We start from the raw sequence: 26,506 nt of genomic DNA, 5'->3' as shown, positions 1-26,506 counted from the left end.
AGGCTTGGAAATAACAGAAGCCACAGGTGTCAGAGAAAAGTCCATACTAAATAACATCACTTGTATTTTCTAAGAACATATGAGTGTCATGCTCTAAATTGGGACCCTTTCTTATTCCTGGTGACCTAAGAAGGAGCGATCACTCCTCAGTCTCCTAAGCAGGAGGAAATGGAAACCACCTGGGCTGAAAAGCAGGCACATCACAGGGGCACAGTGAAGCCCTTTTGTGTTCTGAGTGTGTGAGGAGCGCGTGTGTGTGACCACGTGAGGGTCTGGATGTGGAGTGTACGCCTGTGTGTGGTATGCATGAGACACTCATTTACTGTGTGTGTGTGTCAGGCAGTGTCCCAGCCTTGGGACAGAGCTGTGCACAGGATATAGTCCTGCTTTCAGGGAGCTGACGGCGGGGGTTGGGGCAGACAGCGCCCGTCTGTATAGGTCCCTGGCTTTTACTGCATGTGCCCTAATGGAAGGAGAAGGGGGCACAGCGGTGTCTTTTCCCTATATTTCCTGCACCTAACTTGCACCTCACAGCTCGTAATGGTCCAGTTCCTGCAGGATGAGTTAGTGTCAGGGCCCAGAAGTGTCCCCTCTCATCATTGTCCCCTCCAGATGCCTGTGACTGGGCCCAGGCCTGGGCCTGCTCGTCTGCCCAATTTTTACCCTCCTTCCATTCTCTCCCTGCCTCTATGGTTTCAGCCATGCCCTGCTGAGCCCGCGACATCCCTGAGGTCAGGCTTGAGGACGTTCTTACCCCAGGGATTTTTTTTTTTTCTGAAGAGTTGAAGGCTGAAAGTAGGCAATGTCCTTGGAAGACATGATTCCCTTTTCATTTTAACCCCCACACCAAGTTGTGAGATAGAACCAGAGGATGGTAGGCACAGCTCCCAGCCAGGAGGCCTGGGATCTCCTGGTGGCCACTCACTACCCTGCAGACAACAGTGTCTCCCTTCTGGGCCAGGCCAAGCTGCACTGCAGGATGGCACGCGTGGGGAGGGGGGCTTGCCCCCAGCTCTGCCCACTGCCTTCATGGAGCTAAGTGCCTTTGTGTGTCTGGCTCCCCTCTAAGCATTTGTGTATGGAGCTGCTCTGATGGCCCTGGTCCAGGAGGGCAAGGTAAACTGGGGTCAGCTCGTGGATCATCCTGCCAAGAGAAGATGACACCGAGACTAGAGGGCAGACAGACATAAAGCTTGTACTCCAACCTGGGGCTTAAAACGTTTTCAAGGAGTTTTGCCAATAAGTAAGCCAGCACAGCTTCCCTGAGATGACTCAGACAGTAAGGAATCTGCCTGCAATGTGGGAGACCCAGGTTTGATCCCTGGATTGGGAAGATCCCCTGGAGAAGGAACTCGCAACCCACTCCAGTATTCTTGCCTGGAAAATCCATTGACAGAGGAGCCTGATGGGCTCCATCCCTGAGGTTGAAAAGAGTCAGGCATAACTGAGTGACTGCCTCACACACACAGCAGCACAGCAGGTAGGAAGCAGGACTGGCCTGGCCCACGGGGCCATAGAGTCACCAAGGGTAGAAGGTAGTGTGGCTTCCTGTTGCTCCTAGCACTTATTGGCGGAGCATTTAGAGAACACAACAGGATGCAAGGCCGACTTGTGACCACCCCTCCATGGAGGGGGTCTTCCCCCCTCTCTCCAGGAGTTTCTGTCTTCCCCAGTGCCTGGGACTCTGGATATCTGTCCCCAGACCTGACATGGTTCTTGCACCCACTCCCCAGCCCCAGGGAGGAGCCCAGTGCTGGTCAGTGTCCATGGCCAGCAGCCCAGGGCAGCCTCTTCCTTCAACTCCCAAAGCCTTGCCGCTATCTCCACAGCAGTCCTGCCCGCTCACAGACCTGCACACCAATCCACGCCACCACCCTGGTGGGCCAGGCCCTGCTGCCTCCTCCACCTACCTTCCTCTCCCTGGCTTGGATCCTTCGAGCCTGAACCCCTCGGGGGCCTAGGCCTTTGCTTGCAAGCTTTTTTTGGCTTTGCTTTTGGTCATGAAATACTGAAAGCCTATTGCTATTGTCTTTCCTGCCATGTACCCAGACACCAGAATCTGAAGCCTGGGTGCCCAAGGTTGGACAGAGGCCACCTCTCAGTTCTCTGTCCTGGCCCAAGTCCAGAGGTTCTTCTCCCACTGAAACTCTGCTGGGCTGCTCAGCTGTAGAGGGAAGAGAAACCTCATCCCAGAACTGGGCCATGACTGAAGTCCTAAAGCACGCCCCCTGATGCCAGGTAGGTCTTGTAGACCCACAGCAGTCAGCACTGCCCTGACCAGTGGCCTGAAGACACACAGCCATCTGTGCCCTCTTTCCTGGGTGTCTGATGGCACTAGGGGTAAAATGACCCAGGTCAGAGGTCTGAGCCATACCCCACCAGAGGCATGGGATTTGGGGTGCAGGGAGCCCCTACAATCCTTGTAAGAGGTTGAGAGAGAAAATCTTGAACCAGTTTTTTGAAGAACTGGGCAGGAGCAGAAGACTGTTTTCCCCTACTAGACAGATAGGTAGAGCCAGGCTAAACCTTCAGATCTGCAGGGAGCAGACAGCCCATCTGGACATATCCTGACCCTCCTCTGCCGCACCTACAGGTATTTCACCTGCACTGTTCAGCAGGATGGTAACGTCTTCAGGTAACCTCATCTCTCACATGCATATAGAGCTGGCACACACACGGAACCTGAACATACAGTCACCCACAAGGGAACACCCCGCCTCTGCACATAATCCCACCATGGGTTCCTCCTACTCCAGGAGCCACAGAGCTGAGCATGGAGCCTGGAAACTTCTGCCCACATCTGAGATGCTCTTCAGTTTTCTTGGCCCCCTCAGCTGCAGCCTTCTGACCCATTGGAGGAGCACAGTGACTGTGACAGAGCTCCTCACGTGGATGGAACAAGAGGCTTGCGTGTGAGCTCTGAGCCCTTCAAGGTTAAGACTGCAGGCTCTGACTGGGAGGCAATAGAAATCCCTAGGTAGTGGACATAGGGTTTTTTTTTTTTTTAAGCTGCTGAATAAAATTGTTCCCTCAAAAGTCAACTCAAAATGGATTAATGACTTAAATGTAAGACCTGAGACCATTAACCTAGAAGAAAACAAAGGGAAATCTTGGCATTGGTCTGGGTGATGATTTTTAGATATGACACATTTGAAAAACACAGGCAGCAAAAGCAAAAATAGGTGGGATTGGATTGCATCAAACTAGAAAGCTTTTGCACAGTAAAAGGAAATCATCAACAGACTGAAAAGGCAGTCTGTGGAGTAGGGGAATATATTTGTAAACCATGTATCTGATAAAGGGTTAATAGGCAAAATCTCTTAAGGGACTCACAACTTAATAGCAAAACAAACAAAAACAAATAACCCAATTTAAAAATGGGCAAAGGGACCTGAATAGACATTTCTTGAAAGAAAATACTCAATGTCATTCAACATTGGAAAGGCAAATCAAAACCATAATGAAGTATCACCTCACAATTAGAATCGCTGTTATTAAAGACAAAAGATCGTGTTAGTGAGGGTGGAGACTAGAAAACCCTTACACACTGATGATGGGAATGTAAATTGGTACAGCTACTTTGGAAAACAGTATGGAGATTCCTCAAAAAATTTAAAATAGAACTATTACATGATACAACAATCCCATTTCTGGATGTATATCCAAAGGAAATGAAATCAGGATCTCTCAAGAGATATTTGCACTCCCATGTTCATTGCAGCATTATTCACAATAGTCAAGACATGGAAATCTAATACCTAAGTATTAGGTATTATACTTAATATCCAGATGAATGGATGAAGAAAAATGTGGTATATATATTATTCAACCTTAAAAAAGAAGGAAATCCTGCCCTTTGCAACAATGTGAATGACCCCTATGCTAAGTGACACGGAAAGACAAATACTGCATAATTTCACTTATATCTGTAATCTAAAAGTCAAACTCATACAATCAGAGTAGAATGGTTGCTAAGGGCTGAGGGTCGGGGGAAGAAATGGGAAAACGTTGGTCAATGAGTACAAAGTTTTAATTATACAAGATGAATAAGTTCTGGGGATCTAATGTACAGCATGATGAGTATAATTAACAATATTGTACTTAAAATTTGCTAAGTAATTAGCTCTTAAGTGTTCTCACCACACAGACAAAATGGTACCTCTTTGAGGTGATGGAAATGGTAGTTAATTTGGTTGTGGGGGTAATATTATAGTGTATGTCTAATATCCAGTCGTGCGCCTTAAATATGCACAATCTTTGTCAGTTACACCTCAATGAAACTGGGGAGGAGGGTCGGCAGCTGAAGAAGCCAGATGCTTTCTCATAGGAACAAAATGCTGCGCTGATAGGCAAGGTCGGTAAGCTGAGTCAGGGCCTTCCCGGAGCACCTCTGCATGGAATGCTGTCTATCCAGAATTCAAATTCCTGGGCGAGCTTCTGAAAGCAAATTGTCTGACTTTTCAGAGCCGCACTCACTAGTCTGTGAAGTCAGGGTCAAAGAGAGTCCTTGGTGTTAGGACTCAGAACCCTTGGCCTCCGGCGCCCCGAGCGCCACCCTGGTCTAATGTGCGCCCGACCGTTTAGGAACCCGGATCACTGAGACCACCAGCGAGGAGGCGCTCCGGGCGGAGCTGGGAGCACGCCGGCTCGCCCGGCCCCACCCCCTGCCCCGCCCACGTCTGTGGCCCGGTGGCTGGGCTGGGACCTGGGGGGAACTCGGCGCGCGCGGCTAGCGAGAAGCCGGGCCCTGGAGAGTGCGGCGGCTCCGCCCCACTCCGGGCGCCCCGGCAGCCCCACAGCCGCCCTATCGCGGCGGGATCTCGGGGCGCGCGGGGCCGAGAGGCCGGGCGCCATGGCTAGGGCCCCGCAGTCCCGGCGCCGCCCCGCGCCGCCAGGGAGCGTCCTGCGCGCCCTCCTGCGCTGCAATCTGCCCCCCGGCGCCCAGCGCGTGGTGGTCTTCGCCGTGCTGGCACTGCTTGTGCTCATCAACGTCGTGCTGATATTTCTGCTGGCCTTCCGCTGACCGCCGGGGTGAGTGGCGCCGGTGCGCATCTTTCCTGCCACCCCCAGCCCGCAGTCGCCAACAGCCCAAGGTGCGGCCGGGGTAGCCCCGCACTGCCGGCCGCCGAGGAGAGGCCTCCGCCGCAAGCCCCGGGTGCTAGGGCCCGTCTGTGTGTGTATCCCCTGGGGTGCGGCCAGGTGGGTGACTCAGGGACTAGGTAACACATGTGCCACTCCTGTCGCGCGCGTGTGTGTGTAAAATGGCGCGTCTGTGTGTGTAACTGAGGATGCAGATGCAGCTGTGGCCGCAGCTATCTGGCTGTCAGGGAACCTTACACATGTGACCGCTGTGTGAGCAGATCTGGACATGCTTTTCTGTATGTGTTGAGGTGTCTGAGGATGAGTGGTTTCCTCTGTTCATGTTATCTGCAGTTGCTTTTACCATTTTAGGTCTTAAGTGGTCTCAGTCAGCATGCCCCCCACCAAAGGCATGGCCACCCACCACCCTGCCTCTTGCCCATGGGCATTCTGAACATCCCCACGCCCAGGATGCTTGCGCAGGGGGCCGTGGGAGCCAAGCCCTGTTCCCAAGACTGTCGGAGTGGAATCCTCCAACAACCCGCATGTGTGAGACAGAGAGGAGGTGGGGCAGGGTGGGGAGGGTGATGGGTGATTATCAGGGGGCACTTTGAGGCAGAGCCTGGCTTTCCCAGGCCTCTCAAAATCTCAGAAACACGAAAAGGTATCCTGCCCCCTGTCCTTGGCTTGTCCTAGTCTTGAAGTTGACTCCCCCTTCACTGGTGCAGTCCCCCACCTGCCCCCACATAAAAACCGCACACCTCAGAGGCAGCTTGTGCTCTCCATTACCAGGCCAAGAGTGAGCCCAGAACCCTCACCGCTGGGCCTGCCTAGGTTGAATTTTGGCTTCAGTGCAGCTGTACTTCAGAGTGCCAGGAAGGGCCCCTGTCCAGAAGCACACCAGTGTTGGCTCTGGTGGCCGCTGGGCTGTCCTGGAGGTAGACTGCATCTCTGACCCCTTGGAGCTACATTCTGTGTTGGTGATATCACACAAATGGTTAATGTCATAGCTCTAACTCAACTAAGAACCTCCCATTTGTGGATATACGGGGGAGCTTGGTGATCCAGCTCCCTGTAACTCTGAGCTGATGGGGACCAAGGCACAGGGAAATTGTGGAAGTTGCTCATGGCTCCCCTGTTCCCAGCAAGGTGCTGGGACTCGAAAGTGACCACCATGGGCCTCTAGGTGACTGATCAGGATGAGTATGGGGTTGTCCATAAAGGTGTCAGGAATCCTGGTCTCTCCAAGAAGCTGTGCCTCTTTGCTCCAAGCTGGAGCCCTTCCAGCTGAGCAGAAAACCACCTGTGGAGGATCCACACCTCTCTGCAAAGACTGGCAAGAGCAGGAAGCACTGGCCATTCAGGAGGGGCTGTTGCTTGGGGCTCATTTGAGGGAATATGAGACGAGGGGAGACGCCTGACCTGGTTCCTCTGGGGGAATAACCTGGTGTGTCTGCAGTACTCCTTCCCTGTGTGGGGACCAGTGTGTGCAGCGTGCGACCTGCAGATGGACAGTATCCGCCTGCCATCTAGCAGATTGTTCTCAGATCAGAGTGTAGCATCCCATTAGCCAGCCTGTGAAAGTGCACTGGCAGATTTGCGCTGGGGGACTTGCAGGAACAGGGAGTCTCAGAACACTCACTTCTCCAGGATCAAATCTACAAAGCTTAATAAACAAGAAGCTTTGTTCCCTGCCAGATCCTAACTTCAGGTTACCTAAGCAGCTCCAGGAGTGAATCCTCCGGTCTCTGTAACTCATAACTCAAAACATACAAATCTTCCCAAATAGCCTCCATCCTGATGGGCACACTCACCCTTGGTCACTGTCCCTGTACAGGGATGTTCACCTGCAGCTAGTCCACACTGGCTCACCCATACCACCTTTGAGCCACTGTGCTTCCTCCTGGTCTGGGGCCAGACCCACCAAGACCTGGATGGCAGCCTGCTTATGCTAACTGCCCAGGCTGATGCCTGCTCCCAGGCTGCAGCTGGCCAGTTCCTCTTGTTTGGCCTCGCCAAGTCCACTTGTCTCATCCTGGCCTCACTGCAGCCAGGAGGTTTCTCCCTGGAGGAAAGGACAAACCCATAGCAGGTCTTCTTAGCTGGATGAGTACAGTGGTGTCTTGATGAGGTCTGCGATCCCCAGGATTCGCCCAGTGCTTTGAGCCCAGGGTCCCTGGGTGGACCACAGAAATGTGAAGCCCATGAAGAGCTGCTGCCATGAGAGTGGGTGTACATATAAGCTGTAGATTATTCTGAAAAGTGGTTTCACTGGGGTTTGGAACAGGCTTAAACCCCACCCACCAAAACATAAAGCACCTCATGGTAGTCCCTGAACATGCTTTCTCAGGCCCTACCCTGGAGGCAAGGCCCAGCTGGAATGGGCACCAGTACCTGAGCACCCCTCCCACCTCCCGCCCTGTCCCTTTGGGACACTGTGGAGACAGCAAGTGGAACTGAGGTGGAGACCAGCCAGTCTTGCTAGTTCCTGTTTTGGTGGGAGGATTACCATGCATACCACCCTAGGAGCGCCCAGAGAAGGCCCCCGCTGGGCAGCAGCTCAGAAGAGGAAACAGCACAGAGGGCCTGTCTGGTGATGCCCCAAGGCCTTGACCACTTGGCCAAAGAGCTGGCCCAGGTCTGTGACAATGACAGCCAACACTTGGCCCTAGTAGAGAGGCACGGCCCTCACCTCCTGGGCAGCCCCAGTCCGCTCCTCCTCCTGCCCAAAGCCCACAGAGCCGCTTGTCATTCACGGAGCAGATACTGAGCCCCCATGACATGAAAGCAGGACTCAGCCTGATCTCAGGTGGCCTCATCCTGCAGCGGCTTGAAGCAGGGCTTCAGTTCCCTGCCAGAGACTGAGTTGGGTCACAACAGTTAGAGACCCAAATCCTGACCACTAGATCAGTGGTCGGTGACAAGGCCCTGGCCCTTCAGCTTTGCAGAAAAGATTTCCCACAAAGAGAGTAATGAGAGAGTAATGAAATAAGTCAAAGGCGTACTAGTAGGAAGAAGTGTACGGTACGTGTGGATAGACTCATGGGCACACTCAGAGGCACACCCTTATGGTAGTTGGAATCACTTTTATGGGGCATTTGCTCCAAGTTGCCTTTGGCCAGTCATTTTGATTTGCCTGGTTCTGAGTATGTATTTGGTATATCTCGGGACCCTCCCATGTGCCTGTGCATCTCAGTCAAGATGGATTCCACTGCAGAGGCCTATGGGTAGACTTAGCATCACTCCCCTTTTGACCTCCAAGGAGCTTTCTAGTTAGGAAGGTCTCCTTAACTTCAAGAATGAGAAATGTGTGGTATCTTATCTTTATATGGGCAGGGCTCAGCCTTCTCTCTTTGTCCTGCTTATTGAAATTTTGGAGTTCCTGTCCACAGGGAATAAACTCTTAATTGCTCACCCTGGGTGGGGGCAGTGGGGGGTCTACCTCCTGCCTCAAGCCCAGTGTGAAACAGAGCTCTGAGCACAAGGACTGCCTGGGAGGGGAGCATCCCTCCTGATGTGATTTCTGATCGTATGGGAAAGAGGAACCACACCAGTCATTTCCACAGAGAGAAATTAATGTTGAGAATTGTTCAGCAGGTATAAAGTAGCTGACTCAGTCACCACGTGCTCAAGAACAGCCCTGAGGTTTCTGTTACAGAGATGGCAGTTTTAAGATGGACCTTCTTCTTTAGAGCTGGGGAATAAAGGGAAACTGCTGAAATCAGTAAGAGTGAGAATCCTGTGGGCTGGAGATCTAGAACTCTGAGGAGAGGTACTGCTCACCTGGTGCCTGGGGTGCCATGAGACTGGTTCTGCAAGTGTTCAAAAAACACTGCAGACCAGATCCAGCTACTGCAATGGCTGGGCACTGCCAGACCCGAGGAAAGAGGCGTTGCTGCTTGTCAGGTGGCTTCACGGGTACTGCGTGTCCACAAGAAGCCACTAGGAAGGAGCAAGGCCCCTCTCTCTCCAGCTCTGAGGTCCCCTCCAGGGCCACAGTAGGAGCCCCTGATGGGGGCCAGGGGATACAGCAGAGATGCAGCTGGCAGTGCCCTGGCCCAGCACCACAGAGCACAGCAGAGACACAGCGGGAGCTGAGAGCCAGTAGTTGCATCCCGGCCTGGTGGGGATGAGAGGAATGTGTGCCCTGTGCAGGGGGAGCAGCATGCTTACACTCCGATTTGATGGCTTACCAGATTCCAGTGATAAGCTCAGTGCCAGTCTAGACATAGTGCATGTCTGGGCATATGCCCTGGGCACAGCCCCCTCCCCCTGAGGAACTCAGGGCAGCCTCCATCAGTCCACTCCTCTGTGAACAAGCCAGGATTCCCTCTTTCCAGAGTTGGTGGACAGAGGGCAGAGGGTAGAGGAGCACCTCTACCCCCTGACATGCCCTCCCTCCCCTCCACAGCTCATCAGCGATGGCAGTGTGGTCTGTGCCGAAGCGCTCTGGGACCATGTCACCATGGATGACCAGGAACTGGGCTTCAAAGCTGGAGATGTCATCGAAGTGATGGACGCCACCAACAGAGAGTGGTGGTGGGGCCGCGTCGCTGATGGCGAGGGCTGGTTTCCAGCGAACTTTGTGCGGGTATGGCACTGGCCCTGGCTTTTCCTAGACCTGAGAAGAGCCAGCAGCGGGCTCTGAAACACAAGCCTGAATCTGCTCTGGGGTCTGAGGTGCTGGATGTGGATGTCTCACCCATGGGTGGGACTGCAGGCTCAGGGCTGGGTGAGCTTCCCAGGAAGCCCAGCCTGGGAATTGAGACACAGCCTTCCTCCTGCGCCACCACCAACTGCACCTTACCCCTACCCTCTCTCCAGGAGTCCTCAGTGGCCAGAGAAGAATGGGTCAGAAATGATGGGTCCCTCTGGGGACAGAGGGTCTGCATGTTAGAATACCACTGCCACAGGCAGCTGGGCCTCCCAGATTTCCAGAAGCTATGCAGACCATCTGCGCAGATCCTCAGTTCTAACTTTCACAACAGTCCTGGACTCTAGGAACTGTCACTACACCTAGGGAATTGAGGCAAGACCAAGCTCAGTCTTTAACCCAGGAGATCACAGGGAGCAAACCCAGACCTAAGGCAGCCTTTGGTCTCCAGGAAAGGAATCCTGGTGCAGCCTCCGAAAGGTCAGGCAGAGGGCAGTGGGGAGGGGAGGGCTCAGGCCCTGGGGTTCATTGCTTCTCTTGCCCCAGATCTCCTGGGTTAACAGCCCTCTCTGCCCCCTGAGCCTTTCCTAGTTATCGTCTCAGAGGCAGCAAGGCCACATCACCTGTCCACTTGCTTCACAGCCCCCAGTAGGCCCAGTGTGAGCAGGTGCTGGCAGAACCCCTATAGTGAGCATCTGCACCGTTCTAGCCTCTGTGCTGGCAGAGCCGAACGTAAGGGAGAAAATGGGGACTGGGTACCCGCCTTCGGACCTGCTCTCCCCTGTCCCTCTGGGCACTACTCAGGTGATGCGGGAGCTTCCTGCCCCTGTGATGCTGTGAGTCATCTGAGTGTCAGTTCCCTGCCGTCAGTGTGTGGGATGCTGGGCCCTGACCCTGGGGGGACTCTGACTGGCCGTGTTGCCTGCAGCTGCGGGTGAACCAGGACGAGCCTGCAGACGATGAGGCACTGGGGCCTGGGCACCAAGGGACTGGGGATGGCGGGGGCACCGAGGCGCAGGGCAGCAGGGACCAGATGCGGACCAATGTCATCAATGAGATCCTCAGCACGGAGCGCGACTACATCAAGCACCTGCGGGACATCTGCGAGGTGAGGCTGCTGGCAGGTGGGCGGGCTGGTGGGGCGGGGGCCCAGAGGGGAGCCTGACCACCCGCACCCCCAGGGGTACCTCAGGCAGTGCCGCAAGCGGGCAGACATGTTCAGCGAGGAGCAGCTGCGCATCATCTTCGGGAACATCGAGGACATATACAGGTGCCAGAAGGCCTTTGTGAAGGCGCTGGAGCAGAAGTTCAACCGGGAGCGGCCGCACCTGAGCGAGCTGGGTGCCTGCTTCCTGGAGCACGTGAGCACACTGGCCCCGGGCCCTGGGCCCCAAGCCCTCCCTGGGCAGCAGCCCTTGCTCTGCCCATCTCTGCTGGGGGCTCGCCCTACCCCACCAGCCCTGGCCCCAACTGCCCTCTCCCTTCTACTGTGTTTTAGAAGTGTCACCATTTCTGGGGGTCAGCGTGGGGTGAGGCCCAAGGAAGAGAATGCTCCTTGGAGCAGGAGGGCCTAGGCTTCAGCCCTGAAAGGAACTGCCTGGGGCAGAGGCAGGCTGGGCACCCCTAAGGACATTCCTAGCAAATTCTGGGGTTCTTCACACAGTAAGCACACTGAAATTTGGGTTGAAGTAATTCTTATTTCCACTCTAAATGCCGGTTGACATTTAGCCAAGGTTCATTGGACTGGTCTGGGGTAGATGGACTAATTTTTATCCCTCTCCTGTGGCAGTCACACGAGGTTGAGCAGAAGATGCCTTGGCCAGCCCATCAAGGACAACCTGTGTTCCTTTCTGGCTACTAGCAGTGGGGGGTGGGGAGGCCCTGCCACCTCTTGCCAGTGGCAGATGGAGAGCTGAGGAGGGAGACCTCAGGAGCGGGTGGTGTGTCTGGGTACCTGAGCGGCTGTGGATCTGGGTCCATTTATCAACAGGCAGGAGAAGGCAATGGCACCCCACTCCAGTACTCTTGCCTGGAAAATCCCATGGATGGAGGAGCCTGGAAGGCTGCAGTCCATGGGGTCGCTGAGGGTCAGACACAACTGAGCAACTTCCCTTTCACTTTTCACTTTCATGCATTGGAGAAGGAAATGGCAACCCACTCCAGTGTTCTTGCCTGGAGAATCCCAGGGACGGGGGAGCCTGGTGGGCTGTTGTCTCTGGGGTGGCACAGAGTCGGAAACGACTGAAATGACTTAGCAGAGTTGTGACGGGGAAGTGGGAACTAGGGCAGGTCTAACAAGGCATGCTATCAGCATTACCCAGTGTGACGGTCACAGCGGCCTGTCAGGCAGCCAGCTGCTGCCACCCTCCTTTCCCACCTGAGTTCACAGAGTCCTAGGCTGCTAAATGCCAGCCCTGGTCTCCTGACTCCAGGTAGATGAAAGATACACACAAAAACAGACACAGTGAGTCTCCCGTACGACACACGTGCAACATGGATATGTCTGTGTCACGTGGTGTTGAAAAAAGAAGTTGACAGTGGCTGTCTTCAGATGTGAAGCCAGAGCTTTGTAAGGAAGAAACAAAACACTGGGCTGAGAAGAAAGACAGCCTGGGAGGCACAGCCATTGGCCCGGCACCCATTTCATCTCAATCTCCCTCTCCCTCCTTTTTGGCCTTTCATATTAGTATCATTGATTTCACCCCAGTACCTGGCATACTGTCAGAATATCTGCTGAGAGCCCAGGAGAGAAAGCCAACTAGCAATAGGCACTCTGTACCTGAGTTTTCTGGGGTCTTTCATGTCCTTGGGCATGATTCTGCATAGCTTGTGCCCAAAGAGGCAGGTAGACAGAGCCTGAATCCCCTGCAGTCTCTCCCACCCCTTTCCCAACACTGCCCATGGCCCGGGGGAGCAGGAGACTGTCTTCTCACCCTGAGCTCTGCCTGCAGCAAGCAGACTTCCAGATTTACTCAGAGTACTGCAACAACCACCCCAATGCCTGCATGGAGCTCTCACGCCTCACCAAGCTCAGCAAGTATGTGTACTTCTTCGAGGCATGCCGGCTGCTACAGAAGATGATTGACATCTCCCTGGATGGCTTCTTGCTGACACCCGTGCAGAAGATCTGCAAGTACCCTCTGCAACTGGCAGAGCTGCTCAAGTACACACACCCCCAGCACAGGTAGGAGGGTGCTGGGGGAGAGGGGTGGCTCTCCAGGCCTTGGGTCAGCCCATTTGTTGAGGCTCATAGTGTGCTGGGCAATGCTGCAGGGATTGGGGCAACAGCACAGGCTTAAAATATCTAACAGTCCCTGCCTTCATAAGCTATCCTTGATGTGAAGGAAGAGGGCATGAGTAGGATATAAAGTTCTGCTCTGTGCCTCCTTTATGGAGAAGATGGGAGTGTGCACTTGACAAGTGGAGAAATGGCCCGGGGCAGAGCCCTTGAGGGAAGCAGCTGCACCGGAGGCTCCAGGATGTTCCCAGCCCTTCTCTGCTCTTGATCCAGTAAGCCCTCTGCTGTCTCTCTTTGGCCCCAGGGATTTCAAGGACGTGGAAGCTGCCTTACATGCCATGAAGAATGTGGCCCAGCTCATCAATGAACGGAAACGGAGACTTGAAAACATCGACAAGATTGCTCAGTGGCAAAGCTCTATAGAGGACTGGGAGGTGAGGATCCAATACCTCAGAAAATACCAAAGGGCTTGGCCCTGGCATTAAAACCATGCTTGCCCCTGAGAAATCGTAAGAGGGAGCTGAAGCAGGGTGCCACACTCCCGGGAACCAGCAAACAGTGTCAGGAGGGAGAGCTGGGCTTCTGCTGGGCCAGCCCGGCCCTTCTCCAAGCACCAAGCCTCAGGCGCTGCTCCCAGAGGAGGCTTGCTGGCCTCCTTCCTGGTGAAGGGCTCAGGACACGTATAATACGCCACATGCTCCTCCCAGGGTGCAACCAACCAGCCTCCAGGGACACACTGGGCCCCCAAGTTTGAGTTAACTACTGGGGTTCTCAACAGAAGTGGTCAGGTTTGCCACAGCATGACCAGAAACAGATTGCCACCGGTCAGAGCCTCTTGGTTCTGTTTTCCAGGCACACACAATCCCCTCATGTAGGCCAGTCTCACCTTTTAGGGCAGCATGGAGGCCTGAACTAATGATGAGGTTCCTGGCCTGTTCTCTCCACTCTCACTCACCAACCAAAACAATGAAAAAACAGATTCATGGGCCCCACCCTAAAAATAGGCAATTAGAATCCCTGGGAGTGGGGCTGAGTGCTGTGGTTTATGTTTTGTTTTCAGTGTTTGGGTTTTGCTTCTTGATGATGGGTTCTGAGGCCCAGCCCTGGCCAAGGGTCCCCACAAACTCACTTATCCCAAACAAACACCTGGCTATGATTTGCATTTTCCTGGAGGAACCAGACATGGTACAGCTTCATCTGAAATTACAATGTCTGATGATGGGACTTCAGGTACACTGAGCTGGAAGAAGACTTCCTTAACCTCTTTTAAAAGACTGGCCTTGGAAGTAACTTTCAGCCAAGTTTAATTATTCTCTAAGAGGAGTGCTGTCCAATCAAAGTACCATGTGAATCACAACAGGGAATTTTATATGTGCAAGTGGCGTAGTTGGTAAAGAATCTGCTTGCCAGTGCAGGAGACACAAGAGATGTGGGTTCGATCCCTGGGTTGGGAAGATACCCTGGAGGAGGAAGTGGCAACCCACTCCAGTATTCTCGCCTGGAAAATTCCATGGGCAAAGAGGAGCCTGGTGGGCTACAGTCTATGGGGTTGCAAAGAGTCAGACATGACTGAGAGCATATGTGCACATACAGCCATCTTAAAAGTGAAAAAAAAAACAGGTGAAAGAAACTTTAACAATGTTTTAACTCAACATATCTAAAATATCAATTCAACGTGTAATCAACATATAAAATGTCATTGGTGAAATAGCCACAGTCTTTATTTCATACTAAGTCTTCGAAATCAGAGTATCTTTTAGTTTGATGATATCTCGATAGGGATCAGCTACAATGCAAATATGCCACTGGCTGCTGTAGGGCCTCACTTAGCAGAGACAACTTACAGGCCAAACCACCATTTTTTTCCCTCCAATTTCTGTGGTCTGCTCCAGGCCCTGGCCCAGTGGGGGCCACGGCAGACAAGGCCAACAATGACCACACCAGCTCAGCAGGAGGCAGGACACAGACCCCAGCAGAGCGTTGCTCTAAGCCCCAGGGTTGGGGCACTCAGCTCACGGCTTCCCTTGGGTTCTACAGGGGGAAGACCTCCTGGTCAGGAGCTCGGAACTCATCCACTCGGGGGAGCTGACCCGTGTCACACAGCCACAAGCCAAGAGCCAGCAGAGAATGTTTTTTCTCTTTGACCACCAGCTCATCTACTGTAAGAAGGTACCAGAGTCACTCTTCCCTGCTGGATGGGCCTATTAAGAGCAGCTGTGGCGGGAGTGAGGCTGAGGGCTGGAAGCAGCTGCCCCGAGAAAACGAGCTGCACACACGCGATTCCTCTCCCCGGGGCCGCCCTTCCCTGGTCAGGCGCTTTGGGCCAAAGTCGGGGGAAGGAGGCGTCTAAGAGGGAGCCTACTGCCCCAGGGACCAGAGGGTGACCCTCACAGTCTGACCAGGGCCCAGTGTTGGTAAGAACATTCTCCGTGCTGATAAATCCCTGTTTGGGCCTCAAGCCAACTCTTCTCTCCCTGCGAAGCTCAGCTTACCCTCCCCAACCCTGGGATCTTCTGTTCCAGCGGCCTTCAGGCCTCCCTTTGCTGCTGGCCTCTACTCCCTCTTGAAAACGGGCCCACGTGGCCGGGCAGCCCTCCTGAGCGCGGGCTCTGCCCGGCCCTGGCAGACTGCTGCTTTTCTCTGCTGTGCAGTGCGGGTCCTGCTTGTGATCTGTTTCCATGGCTGCCTCCCCCGCGAGACTATGAGTGTTCAGAGACCCCCACCACGCCGCTGAGTAACTGTTAACTGAAACAGCGGCTCCTAGCCATGGTTTCAGCACGCAGTTGTGGGCCGAGCCAGCCTTGTCATCTCTCGAGACGACAAGGAGCTGGCTAATAGCCCACCGGCCCTTCCAATCTCAGGGCAGAAAATGAGGCAGGGCCTTAAATGTGGTCAGGAGAGTGGTTTAGGCCGAGGCGCTGGGCAAGTAGGCGGGCCAGGGGCTCACCCTGTCTCTGGCAGGACCTTCTCCGCCGGGATGTGCTCTACTATAAGGGCCGAGTGGACATGGACAGCCTGCAGGTGGTGGACTTGGAGGACGGGAAGGACAGAGAGCTCCATGTGAGCGTCAGGAACGCCTTCCGGCTGCGCTGTGGCCCCTCAGGCGAGAGCCACCTGCTGTGTGCCAAGAAGCCCGAGCAGAAGCAGCGCTGGCTCAAGGCCTTTGCCAGGGAGCGGGAGCAGGTGCGGCTGGACCAGGAGACAGGTGCGAGACCCCACTCGGCCTTGCTCCATGTGAGGGCCCGCCTGGCACTTTTTGCATCCTGGGTACAAGGGAGTCGACATGACCTTGCAACTGTGAGAGGCAGGTCTCTCATCAGGAAAATCTCGGGGTTTGGTGAGGCTCTGGGGCATGTCTTGGTTTCGACCCTCGCTGTGGGTCTGCATGCCTGAGGGTCGCTCCCCCGACCTGCTCACATGCACATACTCTAGAGGGCGGGGCCTCTGCTCAGTTGGAGAGGGAGGTGGACACTGGCCTCCAGAAGCCTCCCCCTATCCCACATGAGCAAGGCATCCCCCCACTGCATTCCCCTCCTGTCCTTGGTCCCCCGGCCATCACAGTAGGCAGTGACCAGGTCAGTCCTTGATCTGGCCCAGAGCCTCTCCTAGAGTGCCAAGAAAAGGACAGTAGCCACCAATGGGTCAGGCTGAGTCATGGGGGAGGGCAAGGGAGGCCCCCAGAGAAGCTCTTCAGAGCATCTCCTCTGCCTGGGTGGACAGAGCTGGCTGGTGGGGCAGGTGGGTGAGACCCTGCGGCCTGCTGGGCCCTCAGGCACACACAAATTGTGCTGGTGCCAGAACGAGAGGACCGTGGGCAGGGGAGATGGGAAGGCAGTTGCGTTCTCACCGGGAAGTGGGTGTCTCATTTGTGGCCCCCTCCCAGGCTTCTCCATTACCCAGCTGCAGAGGAAGCAGGCCATGCTGAACGCCAGCAAGCAGCAGGCCATGGGGAAGCCCAAAGGTAAGCGGGTGATGGCCAGCACCCGGGTCTTCAGAGGTGCCCACTGCCCTTTACAGGTGGGTTGTGAGGGCCCACTGAGGAGGAAGCCTGCACTGCGGGCACCTGGTGGATGCTCCTGCCCTCCACCCCCTCAGACCCCCTGAGCAGCGTCAGTGCCAGTGCTCTTTCCCAGGCAGGACTGCTGCTTGGCAGCCAGCCTAGCCAAGATGCTGACAGCCCATTCCTACAGACATCACCATGAGAGCAACTCCACGCCCCACACCTTCCAGTCCCCCCTGGTTACACCCCTTGCAGGCCACGGAGGGCAGCCCGGGCCCTTGGATATGGACAACCCCAGGGGAAGCAAAGGGGGATGTCTGAAGCAGCCTGGGGATGGCCCAGTCTACCCCTACAGGCTCTGCCCCGTACTGCCTAACTCCTGAGGCATCTCTGACCCCGACTCTTCCCCTGCCAGCCCTTGGCCGACCTTACTACCTGGCACGCCAGAAGCATCCAGCCCTCCCCACCAGCCTGCCTCAGCAACAGGTCCTGGTGCTGGCCGAGCCCAAGCGAAAGCCATCCACCTTCTGGCACAGCATCAGCCGGCTGGCACCCTTCCGCAAGTGAGCCCGTGCCCCACCAGTGGCACCATCTGGACCTGCCTTGCTGGTGGGCCTCCAGCTCTTCCTACCTGAGGCTCACCGCATCCGGCCCTCTGTTCTGCAAACTGCAAGTTAGCAGGGCTGAGTATGGGGTCCACTCAGTGCCCGCATTCTCAGTTTCCTCCCCAGTACTGGGGTGCTGAAGAAGTTGGCTGGAGAGGCAGGCCCCCGGCACGTGAACCTCCCACACCCTCCAGGCCTGTGCAGGGCTCCCTGGGAGCCACAGCTCAGAACCACCCAACAGGCCAGCGCGTGTGAGGATGGCCGCTTTGGACCCTCTTCTTTGCACATCTAATCATCCCTCCTGCTCCTGTTTTCTCTGGGCAGGAGACCGCCTCTGCCTTCAGTCACCTGCAGAGCCAGGCTGTGTACCTCTCTGCCCTCCTGCCCCCTTCACAGGCCCCCAGCTGGTGGGCCAGGCAACCTGCATCCCTGGTGGGCAGGAACCAGGAATTCTGGGCACAAAAACATCCGGAGCCCACCTGTTACTTCCTCCCAGTCCCTCTGTAGACACTCCTGGCTGCTGGACACCCTCTCTTTACTTGTGATGTGTTTTGTTTATAGTGGAAAGAAAACAGAACCATAGTCAACTGAAAACTTCTGTCAGGATTTGTAACCAGTCCACCTGCAGCTGTGGGATGATTCCATTACCTGGTTCCAGTTTGGATTTTGTTGTTAAATTCCAACAATAGAGAATTGTTAGTGACACAGAAAGATTGCCTTACCCTAAGTGAGTGTGAGAAGCCATAAGGACTGAATTCTGTGGCCCAGCACCCAGGACTGACCCACCCAGAAGCTGGTGGGCATGTAGGTTGGAAGGAAGCCCACATCCCATGGAGGAGGGGCACCGAAGAGGGTGGCCAGGGCCTGGCATGGGGCAGAGCACAGAGACGCCCCTGTGGCCCATGGGAATTCAGCAGCATGTACAGTCACTCTTGCACTATACCTTCTCCAAGCAGAAACCACATTTAATTTCATAAAGAAACCTGTGAAAAATAACCTGGCTGCCAGCCCTTGTTTTCTGTTGGTGTCTATCCATTTTCTCCTCCCCTCCCGTTACCTTTCCACCTCAAGCCTTTCTTTAGACTAAAGGAATAAGCCAGGCCACCAAAGCTTTGGTGGAGAGCAGCTCAGTGTTCAGAGGCTCAGGAAAACTAGGAGCTGTCTCAGCACCTCTGTCCCCAGCTGCTTCTAGAGTCTCTGTTGAGCTGAACTTATCAGCAATGTGAGTTTGGGGGACAGGCAGTCCGTAATCTTTTTGGGTCTGAGCTTCCCCTTTGGTGAAATGGGGAAGGGTGTGTCTTCTTGCCAGGAGGATTGAGGCCACGGGCCCAGGAGAGGGTGGCTTCCCTCCCCTTCCCCACAACCCGCCGCCTTCACACTTCTACACACTGCCAAGGTCACGGGGGCTGAGCCGGAACCCCCTGGATTTTCTAAGGTGAGAGATGCTACACCACCTTCCATCCAGGCCAAGCCACCTGGAGGCAAAACCTATAGGGAAAAAGCATGAAAATCACACTATGCAACACAAGTCAATCTTTATTGAAAACTGCAGTATTAATACATAACAATTTACAATAAACGTGCTTTTAAGAATTTTAAATCTGAGCTCATCTACTCATCAGATTGCATAAAAAATTAAAATAGTAAGAATTTACACATTATGGAATTGGCTCAGGATGGATGTTCCATTCCTTTGTATCGACTGACACCTTAGTTCAATGCAAAGGCGGGGGAGTGCCTTTAACACTGGAAGACAATGTTGACTTACGTTTTTAAAAAGTACTAAGAGAATGGTCTAAAAAAACAGTATTCGAAAACCATTAAAAACAAACAAACAAAAAAAAACAACCGTTTCCTAGTCAGTAACAGTGGCTCCCTTAGGTCTCTCTTGAGTGGCCATCATCACAGCAACCCCCCAGGAACACAGGAGAGCTGGCCTTCTGCTAACCACTGGTCTGCACGAGGACCTACAGGAGACCAGCAGGGCTCAGGAGGCCAAGTAAGACACTCATCATCTCTCAACACACGCATCCTGGAAGCACAGCCTCCCAGTGCTCACTGCAGGTTCCCTGTGCAGAGGTGCCAGGCTCTCCTGTCTCTGTCCCAAGTGACTGGAGGTTGGTCCTGGGGATTCAAATAAGATTACACCAGAGGTTTTCTATTCTTCAAGTCAATAGGGTAGGGAAAGACAAATCCTCTGAAACATCAACTCTGCAACTTTCTACCTGAAAAGATCAGACCCTCCTCTGCAGCATGTCATCTGCAGGCTCCTTTCAGAAAGCTCAGGCTGAATGTTAAACAGCTCAGGAGAAAAAAACATGCCAACATTTGAAATGTGGTAGAGAGGGAGTCACGCAGGCTGCCCTTCCCCTATGCCAACCACTCCGCTCTAAAGACACACCCCCTCCTTAGAAAGCACCAAGAGAAGAGCCAGAAGCTGTCCCCCACCTCAAGCCCCACATCCTCAAGCCTGCCCTTGCATGGCCAGAGGATGTCAGACAGGTGTCCTATCCTGTCTGGGAGATGCCCAGGCTGGCAAGAACTGGGGCGTCCAGCCGTTAGCTGCCAGATAGGGAGAAGGCGGCCCAACTGGTCAGAGTAATACTGTTTCCATATGTCTACCAAGTTCAGGTGAAGAAGTCTGGGTCTCCTTCTTAAACAGCAGGCCCAACATGGATGCATCCAGTGTCAGCTATGCTCTCGCCCCTCTGTGACAGGACAGCACTGCAGACGGGCACACCCCGAGCCCCCAGATCCTTTTCCTGTGTGTGCAGTGCCAACGCCAGCAGAGGGAGAGGCACTGAGAGCCCGGTCTGGGAGGGGGCACACACTGACCAGGTTCCCAGCCCGAGGCTCAGGACCGCCCTTGGCTCCTATAAACACCACATTTGCATAGCACTCAAGAAACAGAGTCACGTAATGTAACTGGGAGGCCTAGTAACCAAACCAACAAAAATGTTCAGAGAAGACTGAACACAAGAGACATAAAAGATCCTGAAGCGCCTCTGTGCTTGTTACCATGAGTGGCCCTGACCCTGACGCTGGCTGCGCCCCTCACAGATAGCAAGCTGATGGGAGGATCATCACTCATCGGAAAATGTTCAGTCACCTGGCCCAGATCCAAACAAAAGAAACATATCTCCTAAACCTTAGAGGAGGGCTGTAGAACAGAATTTTTCAAAAATACCCATGATGGTATCTGTTTACAGAATTAATTCCTTTACTTGCCTGTCTCAATTTCTAAAATAACTGTAATTTAGCTAAAAGACTCTCAAATTAAGAATGTCACATACGAAAAATGCAAAATTTCTCTGAATATTCTACTATTGTGCTTAGGATATCAAATTATGCATTTTATTACAGAAGCTCTATTCCTTAATTTTAATTGAACTAAATGCTGCTAAAATTACAACAAATGATAGTTTGGTTACTATTCATTATGTCCAGATTCTCACCTGCTAGACAAGCTCTACCTTTCATATTTGATAACTGATGCCCTGATAGTTTCAAAATTGAAAAGACTTCCACACACAGGTATTCCATAATGCAGCAGTATTTGATGAAGCTTCCCAGCTCAACCTCACAAAAGGGAAGATTTTTTAGAAATTAAAGGGGGCTAAGTATTTATAAGTTGATGTAAATGGGGAGAAAACACAACCCACTCTTTTTTTTCTCTTAAAAACACCATTTAATTCAGTGCTCATGAAAACACTCACCCTGTGTGTTGTGTCTCAGACAATACTGAAGAAACAGTCTCATAACTTCTCATAACTTCCTCCTGAATTCAAATGACTGTAACCCTTAGAGGCAGTCTGTGTGTGTGTGTGTGTGTGTGTGTGTGTGTGTGTGAGTGACAGAGAGAGAGAGAGACACTGGGACTTTTAAAGAGTTATACAAAACTCACTTACTACACTAAACTGGGGAAACCTACTTCTCTGCTACCGATCAGTTCTGCCCCGGAACCATCAGAACATTACCAACCACCCACTAAACAGATAGAATAACCAACAATGAGTTGAAGCGGACATGGTGTGCCTGGGGTAAATAACTGCTACACACACAGAAACACACAAACACATACATACAAAGGTGGGTTAAGTGCTCTCCAATTTAAAGTACTTATCAGTAAACATACTATGTTACAGACAGTAGAAATAAATCTTCTGTTTACAATGATCCATGCAAAAATATCCCTAAACTTTTTATAAAATAAAATGTGAAAAAGAAAACTATGACAAATACTTACTATAGAAAATACGGTTACCAAAGGCTCAGCGGTCAGTTGTCCCACTCACTAACCAGGGCTGAATGCCATCCCAGTGCCAGAGCCCTGATCAGCTGCCAGAGCTGTAAGAAGAGTTAGGGTCCCCTCCCCAGCCAAGGCCCACAGCACTCGAAACGATGACAGGGTAGAATAGGGGCACCCCCACCCCCAACAGGCTGAAGGGCCACAAACCCTCACCACTCTCAGCCCCTCTGACTCCATCTGAGGACAGGCAGACACATACAACCATTGATACAGGCTGGGGACATTTAAGCAAAAAAAAAAAAAAAAAAAAAAAATCCTCTTGGCTTCTTATGTACAATACTCAGATTTTAGACACAAACTCCTTCCTGTAATGACAGGCAAACATGCTCTGACTGGCAGACACGTTTCGATGCTGCCTGGCCCTGTGCTGTCCACTGCTTTGTGCCAAGTCTTTTCAGCCACAGGAGAGATGGTCGAAGGGGCCACAGACGACAGGCCAGCCACTGCCTCACCCTCCCACTCCCATCTCCACAAGCCCCTCCAAGCGTCCTCAGGACAAGTCCCCATCAAGCGGGGGGCCTAAGGACAGCCACACCCCTGCCTCTCTGCAAGAAACCATCAGTGTCAAAGCTTTGTTCCCGTTTAACAGTTCTTAAATGTACAGCTTTCTTCGTAACACAGCTGGTATCGTTGCCCTTCCTTGTGGGAGGGAGAACAGCAATTCCTACACGTTTTCAGGAGACTAAAACATTTCTCAGGGGAAAAAAATAGGGATGACTTTTCCTAAGCTAAATAAAGGAGAGGCCAATACCTCCTCCAAGTGTGGCTGTTTCTCTTCCATCCCAGGAAAATAATTTAAGCTTTACATAGGACTTTTCCAATAAAGATATAGAAAACATCGTATCCATCTGTAAGTGATTTGTAACAAAAATTTAGACAGCGTTTAGAGAAAACTGTTTTGCTGTTATATCACCTCACTGTACTGGCACCCTACTCTAATCTTTCATGGCAATCCCTAAGAACATCCACAGCACACAGACCCCACAAGCCTAAATGGAAAGAAAGCCATTAACCTGGCTGCACCCCAAGCAGTGATGGGCCTCCCCACACTCTCCCCTTGCCTGCAACTCTCTCTCACTGTGGTCAGCGTGAAAGGAACAGATGGCTGGAAAGTCAAAGTCCACATATCCAACTGGCAACCCACCTCAACCCCAAAAGGCTGAAGAATCATCGAAGAGATCTCAGATGTTCTATGAAGAAATTCACTTTAACACTTATAACTTTAAGACTTTGCATACATTACAACAGTGCATTAGTGATACAAGTTGTAAAATACTTTTCCATTCCTTTGGATTTTGCATATGATGGTTCTGCATCAGTCACTGCAGGTAGATTGAGCAAGCTTTTTGTGTGTGTGTGTGTGTGTGTTTTTTAACATGCATTCAACTAGATATGATTCAGAATAGATTAATACTCCCTTTTATCATTACAGTTAGCTAAAAAGTTGCCTGGCAGCCCACCAAACAGGATCTGCTGTAAGACGAACCCAAAGAGTCCACTGGAGACTGAGGGCGCTGGGACCTGCTAGGCTGGCTGCAGTAGTGTTTAGCTAAGTGTCGAGAGCATTACGAAGAAAGTCCTGGTTGGAGGCAGAAGGCCTGCAGCACCAGCTGTGGAACCTCCATGATGTGACTGCACAGCTCCATCCACAAACCTGAGGGTGGGGAGAAAGAGGGGCACACAGTCACACACACAGCTCCTCTGGCACCACTGCTCTGAAAAGGAGCCATTTCAACTGGAGGAGGAGGAAATCCACTAAGACAAGAAAGGGCAACAGCAAAAGAGGCGACTGTGCCTGGTTTCTGAGAACTTCCAATTACAACTGGAATCCTCCTTCCTCCAGGAGGCAGGCAGGAGACCAGAGCAGAGCCCAGGTAAGGAGCACAGTGCAGGGGTGCACAGCGAGAACTCAAACGGCTTCCTCTTCCTTCCTTCCTTTGTAGGGTCCCAGGAAAGACAAGAAGTTAAATGTGGCATCGCCTTCGAATCATCAGGTATCATTTTCCTTGTCACTGTTTAAACTGTCATAGATCTCCCATTCTCCACTTTAAAAAAATACACTTTAGTCACAAAGCTAGGCCTGGGCTTCATTGGTCACTTACGTTTGCAGGGTGATCACCACTGAGGGGGCACATAGCTGTAGGTGGGCGTTCCTGGGGCCCGATACGTGGGCACAGTGACAGGGTGGGGAGCAACTGGAGTTGGGGAGTGGGCAGTCAGCAGGGTACCTAGAGGGAAGAGCAAGCATCTCAGTGGAGGGCAGCACTCCCCTTGCCCCAGTACCTCCAACAAAGAGAGCTCCTGCCTGACCCTCGTGGCAAGGAGAGAGGCAGAGAGGAAGAGGGGTGGCCGTGACCCACAGTGCTCTCAGAACCCGATTATATGCAAGCCAAGGCTGTATAAACACAGCAGGCTCACAGTGACGGCACGTGTGTAGAAGCCTGTGTGCTTCCCCTTCACACAAACGTACTGAATTACTTCTGCAGGTGAGATGACAAAAACAAAACAAAAATGTTATTTAGCTTTAAAAAGGAAGGAAATTTGTCAAATCCTACAATATGGATGAACCTTGAGGACATTATGCTCAGTGAAATAAACCAGTCACAAAAGACAAACACTGCCTGAGTCCACGTACATGAGGTCCCTAGTGGAGGCAAATGGATGGTACGGAAAGGAGCGTGGTGGTTGCCAGGGTCTGGAACAGAGGGAGGGGGAGGTGTTTGTTATACAGAGCTTCAGTTCTGCAAGACGAAATGCTCCAGAGATGTGACACAACAGTGTGATACCACCAGCGACCTCTACACTTGGAAATGGCTAAGATGGTAATAACTAACTGGGAAGAAGGGAGGGAAGCAGGGAGGTTCCCAACTGTGCAAGCTTCTGAGTACCTTAAGCTAAGCTTATTTTCCCTATAAATACAGGAAACTCAGCAGCCATCTGTGTCCACTTATAGCCAAGAACCACCTCAAACCTCACAGCCTCACCTGGACCCCTGTGCCCTGAGTGCACCCACACCAGGGCCTGCCAACCCCTCCCTCCATGTGCCTCAAACATTGAGTTTCTATCTGTGCCAGACTCTCCTTTGCCTCTGGGGTAAGTGTGGGAAAACCAAATAAAATCAGAGACTGAGCAGAAAAACACATGGTATCCTGAACCACCTTCCTCTCTGACATTTCCCTTATGCTGAAGTAAAGTCTACAAAACAAAGAGGAAATAATGTATTTCTTTAAAAGTCACAGCCATGGGCAATCCAGTCACTGTGTAAACCTGGCCCCCCTGCACAGATAACTTACATTTCCACAGGAGGTGACCTCACTCCTAGACATTTAACCAAGCCCTCAAATGCTCCAAGGTTCCATGGAGACAGGCCGGTCCAAGCCACGGATCTCTTCTCTCTCTGGTTTATTTTCCTGACCTAGAAGCAGCCTTGGGAAATAGTCTATGTGCATGCCAAAGGATTTCTATAAGCAGCTCTTAGCTCTGTGAACCCAAGACTGGCTTTCTGCAATTCATGAGAACATCCCCATTAAGACAAGCTGGCCTGCGCTGGTAGCCCACACTAAAGGGAAGGACAAGAGGGTCAGCCCCCCAGATCATGGAATATCCCCGCTTCTGCTCAAGCTTTAACATGCTCACCACAGTGATCTGGCCACTCCTTGTCCCTACAGCCAGGTAACTCAGTTCATCAAATTTGGAGAGGGCTAGCCAGTCATGTCTATGGAAAAGGTACTTGGCTCATGGTTCTAAACCCCACACTCAAAATCAACTGAAGGAGAAGGGAAAAGAAAGGAGAGGAAGTAAAGAAAAAGATAACATGCCATTCCTCCCAAAGGATCAGATGTCCTTTCACACAACTCTAGCAATGAAAAGTCAAAGCCAAGGGTCAGAGTTCTAGTGAACTCTCCCTTCCCCCAGCCCTCAGGCCATCGCAGAGGTGGCACCCCGGGGCCAAGGACTTACCCGCTGACATGGCCATAGTGGTGCCCGCCACCATGCCCATGGTGACCCCGTTGCCTCTCGGCGGAGGGAGGGGAGCAGGGTACACCGTCGCCGGCATGCCGTTGGGCTGCACCACCGTGGTGTGGTGGATGACGTGAGGGGGTGCTGCATACAGGGGCTGGGTGTAGTACGTGCCTTGCTGGGGAAAGAAGAGAGACAGATGCCACAGGGGCACACACCTGGGTCAGAGCCCCAAGGGGCCGACCCATCCCCACACACAGTGCCCAGGAGACCCTCATGACACCCACAGCGCACCCCAGGCCTACCTGTGCATACGGGCTCTGCTGGGGGTAGGCACTTCGCACGGGGTACACAGCAGTCTGGTAAGGGTTGGGGGAGGAGGAATACGGTGGCACTGCCCCGCTGGTGGGGGAACAGGACACTTTGTAAGGAGTGCCAGAAGTGTAACCTGAAACAAAAAAGTCCAAAGCCTAAGTTCAAACCCACACATGACCAGACCCAGGGACGGAGCAAGTGTGCCGCAAGGAACAAGGCAGTATTCCAGTCCCGACCACAGTCATGCTGGACACCGCCACCACAATCCGGCTTCATTTCTTAAACTTGATGTGCAAGTATGTGTGTGGGGGGTGGGGTGGAGGCAAGGGAGAACATTCTGAGTATA

General features: G+C 52.8%; 2 protein-coding genes across 7 annotated transcripts in view; one reads left to right on the top strand and one right to left on the bottom strand.

The window, feature by feature from the left end:
* The window catches only part of ARHGEF4 (Rho guanine nucleotide exchange factor 4), a 326,417-nt gene extending 308,875 nt beyond the window's left edge, over positions 1-17,542 (top strand). The window contains exons 1-10 of one of the 4 annotated variants that reach the window (XM_070359991.1): positions 4,700-5,031; positions 9,491-9,670; positions 10,662-10,841; positions 10,915-11,094; positions 12,685-12,917; positions 13,276-13,405; positions 15,009-15,140; positions 15,933-16,176; positions 16,855-16,932; positions 17,387-17,542. In XM_070359991.1, coding sequence (XP_070216092.1) covers positions 9,545-9,670; positions 10,662-10,841; positions 10,915-11,094; positions 12,685-12,917; positions 13,276-13,405; positions 15,009-15,140; positions 15,933-16,176; positions 16,855-16,932; positions 17,387-17,538 — 1,455 coding nt within the window. In that variant the 5' untranslated portion in view covers positions 4,700-5,031; positions 9,491-9,544 and the 3' untranslated portion in view covers positions 17,539-17,542. Of the gene's footprint in view, positions 1-4,699; positions 5,032-5,066; positions 5,200-9,490; positions 9,671-10,661; positions 10,842-10,914; positions 11,095-12,684; positions 12,918-13,275; positions 13,406-15,008; positions 15,141-15,932; positions 16,177-16,854; positions 16,933-17,386 lie in introns of those variants that run through there. The other 3 variants (XM_070359995.1, XM_005888578.2, XM_070359984.1) reach the window with 3 other exon arrangements.
* A 1,552-nt stretch (positions 17,543-19,094) lies between these two features.
* The window catches only part of FAM168B (family with sequence similarity 168 member B), a 40,585-nt gene continuing 33,173 nt past the window's right edge, over positions 19,095-26,506 (bottom strand). For all 3 annotated transcript variants that reach the window (XM_070360021.1, XM_070360009.1, XM_070360019.1), the window contains 4 exons: positions 26,151-26,293; positions 25,846-26,023; positions 23,988-24,113; positions 19,095-23,539 (listed from right to left, as the gene is read on the bottom strand). In XM_070360021.1, the coding sequence (XP_070216122.1) occupies positions 24,001-24,113; positions 25,846-26,023; positions 26,151-26,293 (434 nt within the window). In that variant the 3' untranslated portion in view covers positions 19,095-23,539; positions 23,988-24,000. The remainder of the gene's footprint in view (positions 23,540-23,987; positions 24,114-25,845; positions 26,024-26,150; positions 26,294-26,506) is intronic.

The sequence above is a fragment of the Bos mutus genome, chromosome 2 (genome assembly GCF_027580195.1).
Source record: "Bos mutus isolate GX-2022 chromosome 2, NWIPB_WYAK_1.1, whole genome shotgun sequence".
Classification (NCBI taxonomy): Eukaryota; Metazoa; Chordata; class Mammalia; order Artiodactyla; family Bovidae; genus Bos; species Bos mutus.
The sequence above is the reverse complement of the archived record's forward strand: the minus strand, read 5'-3'. Positions and strand labels throughout refer to the sequence as shown.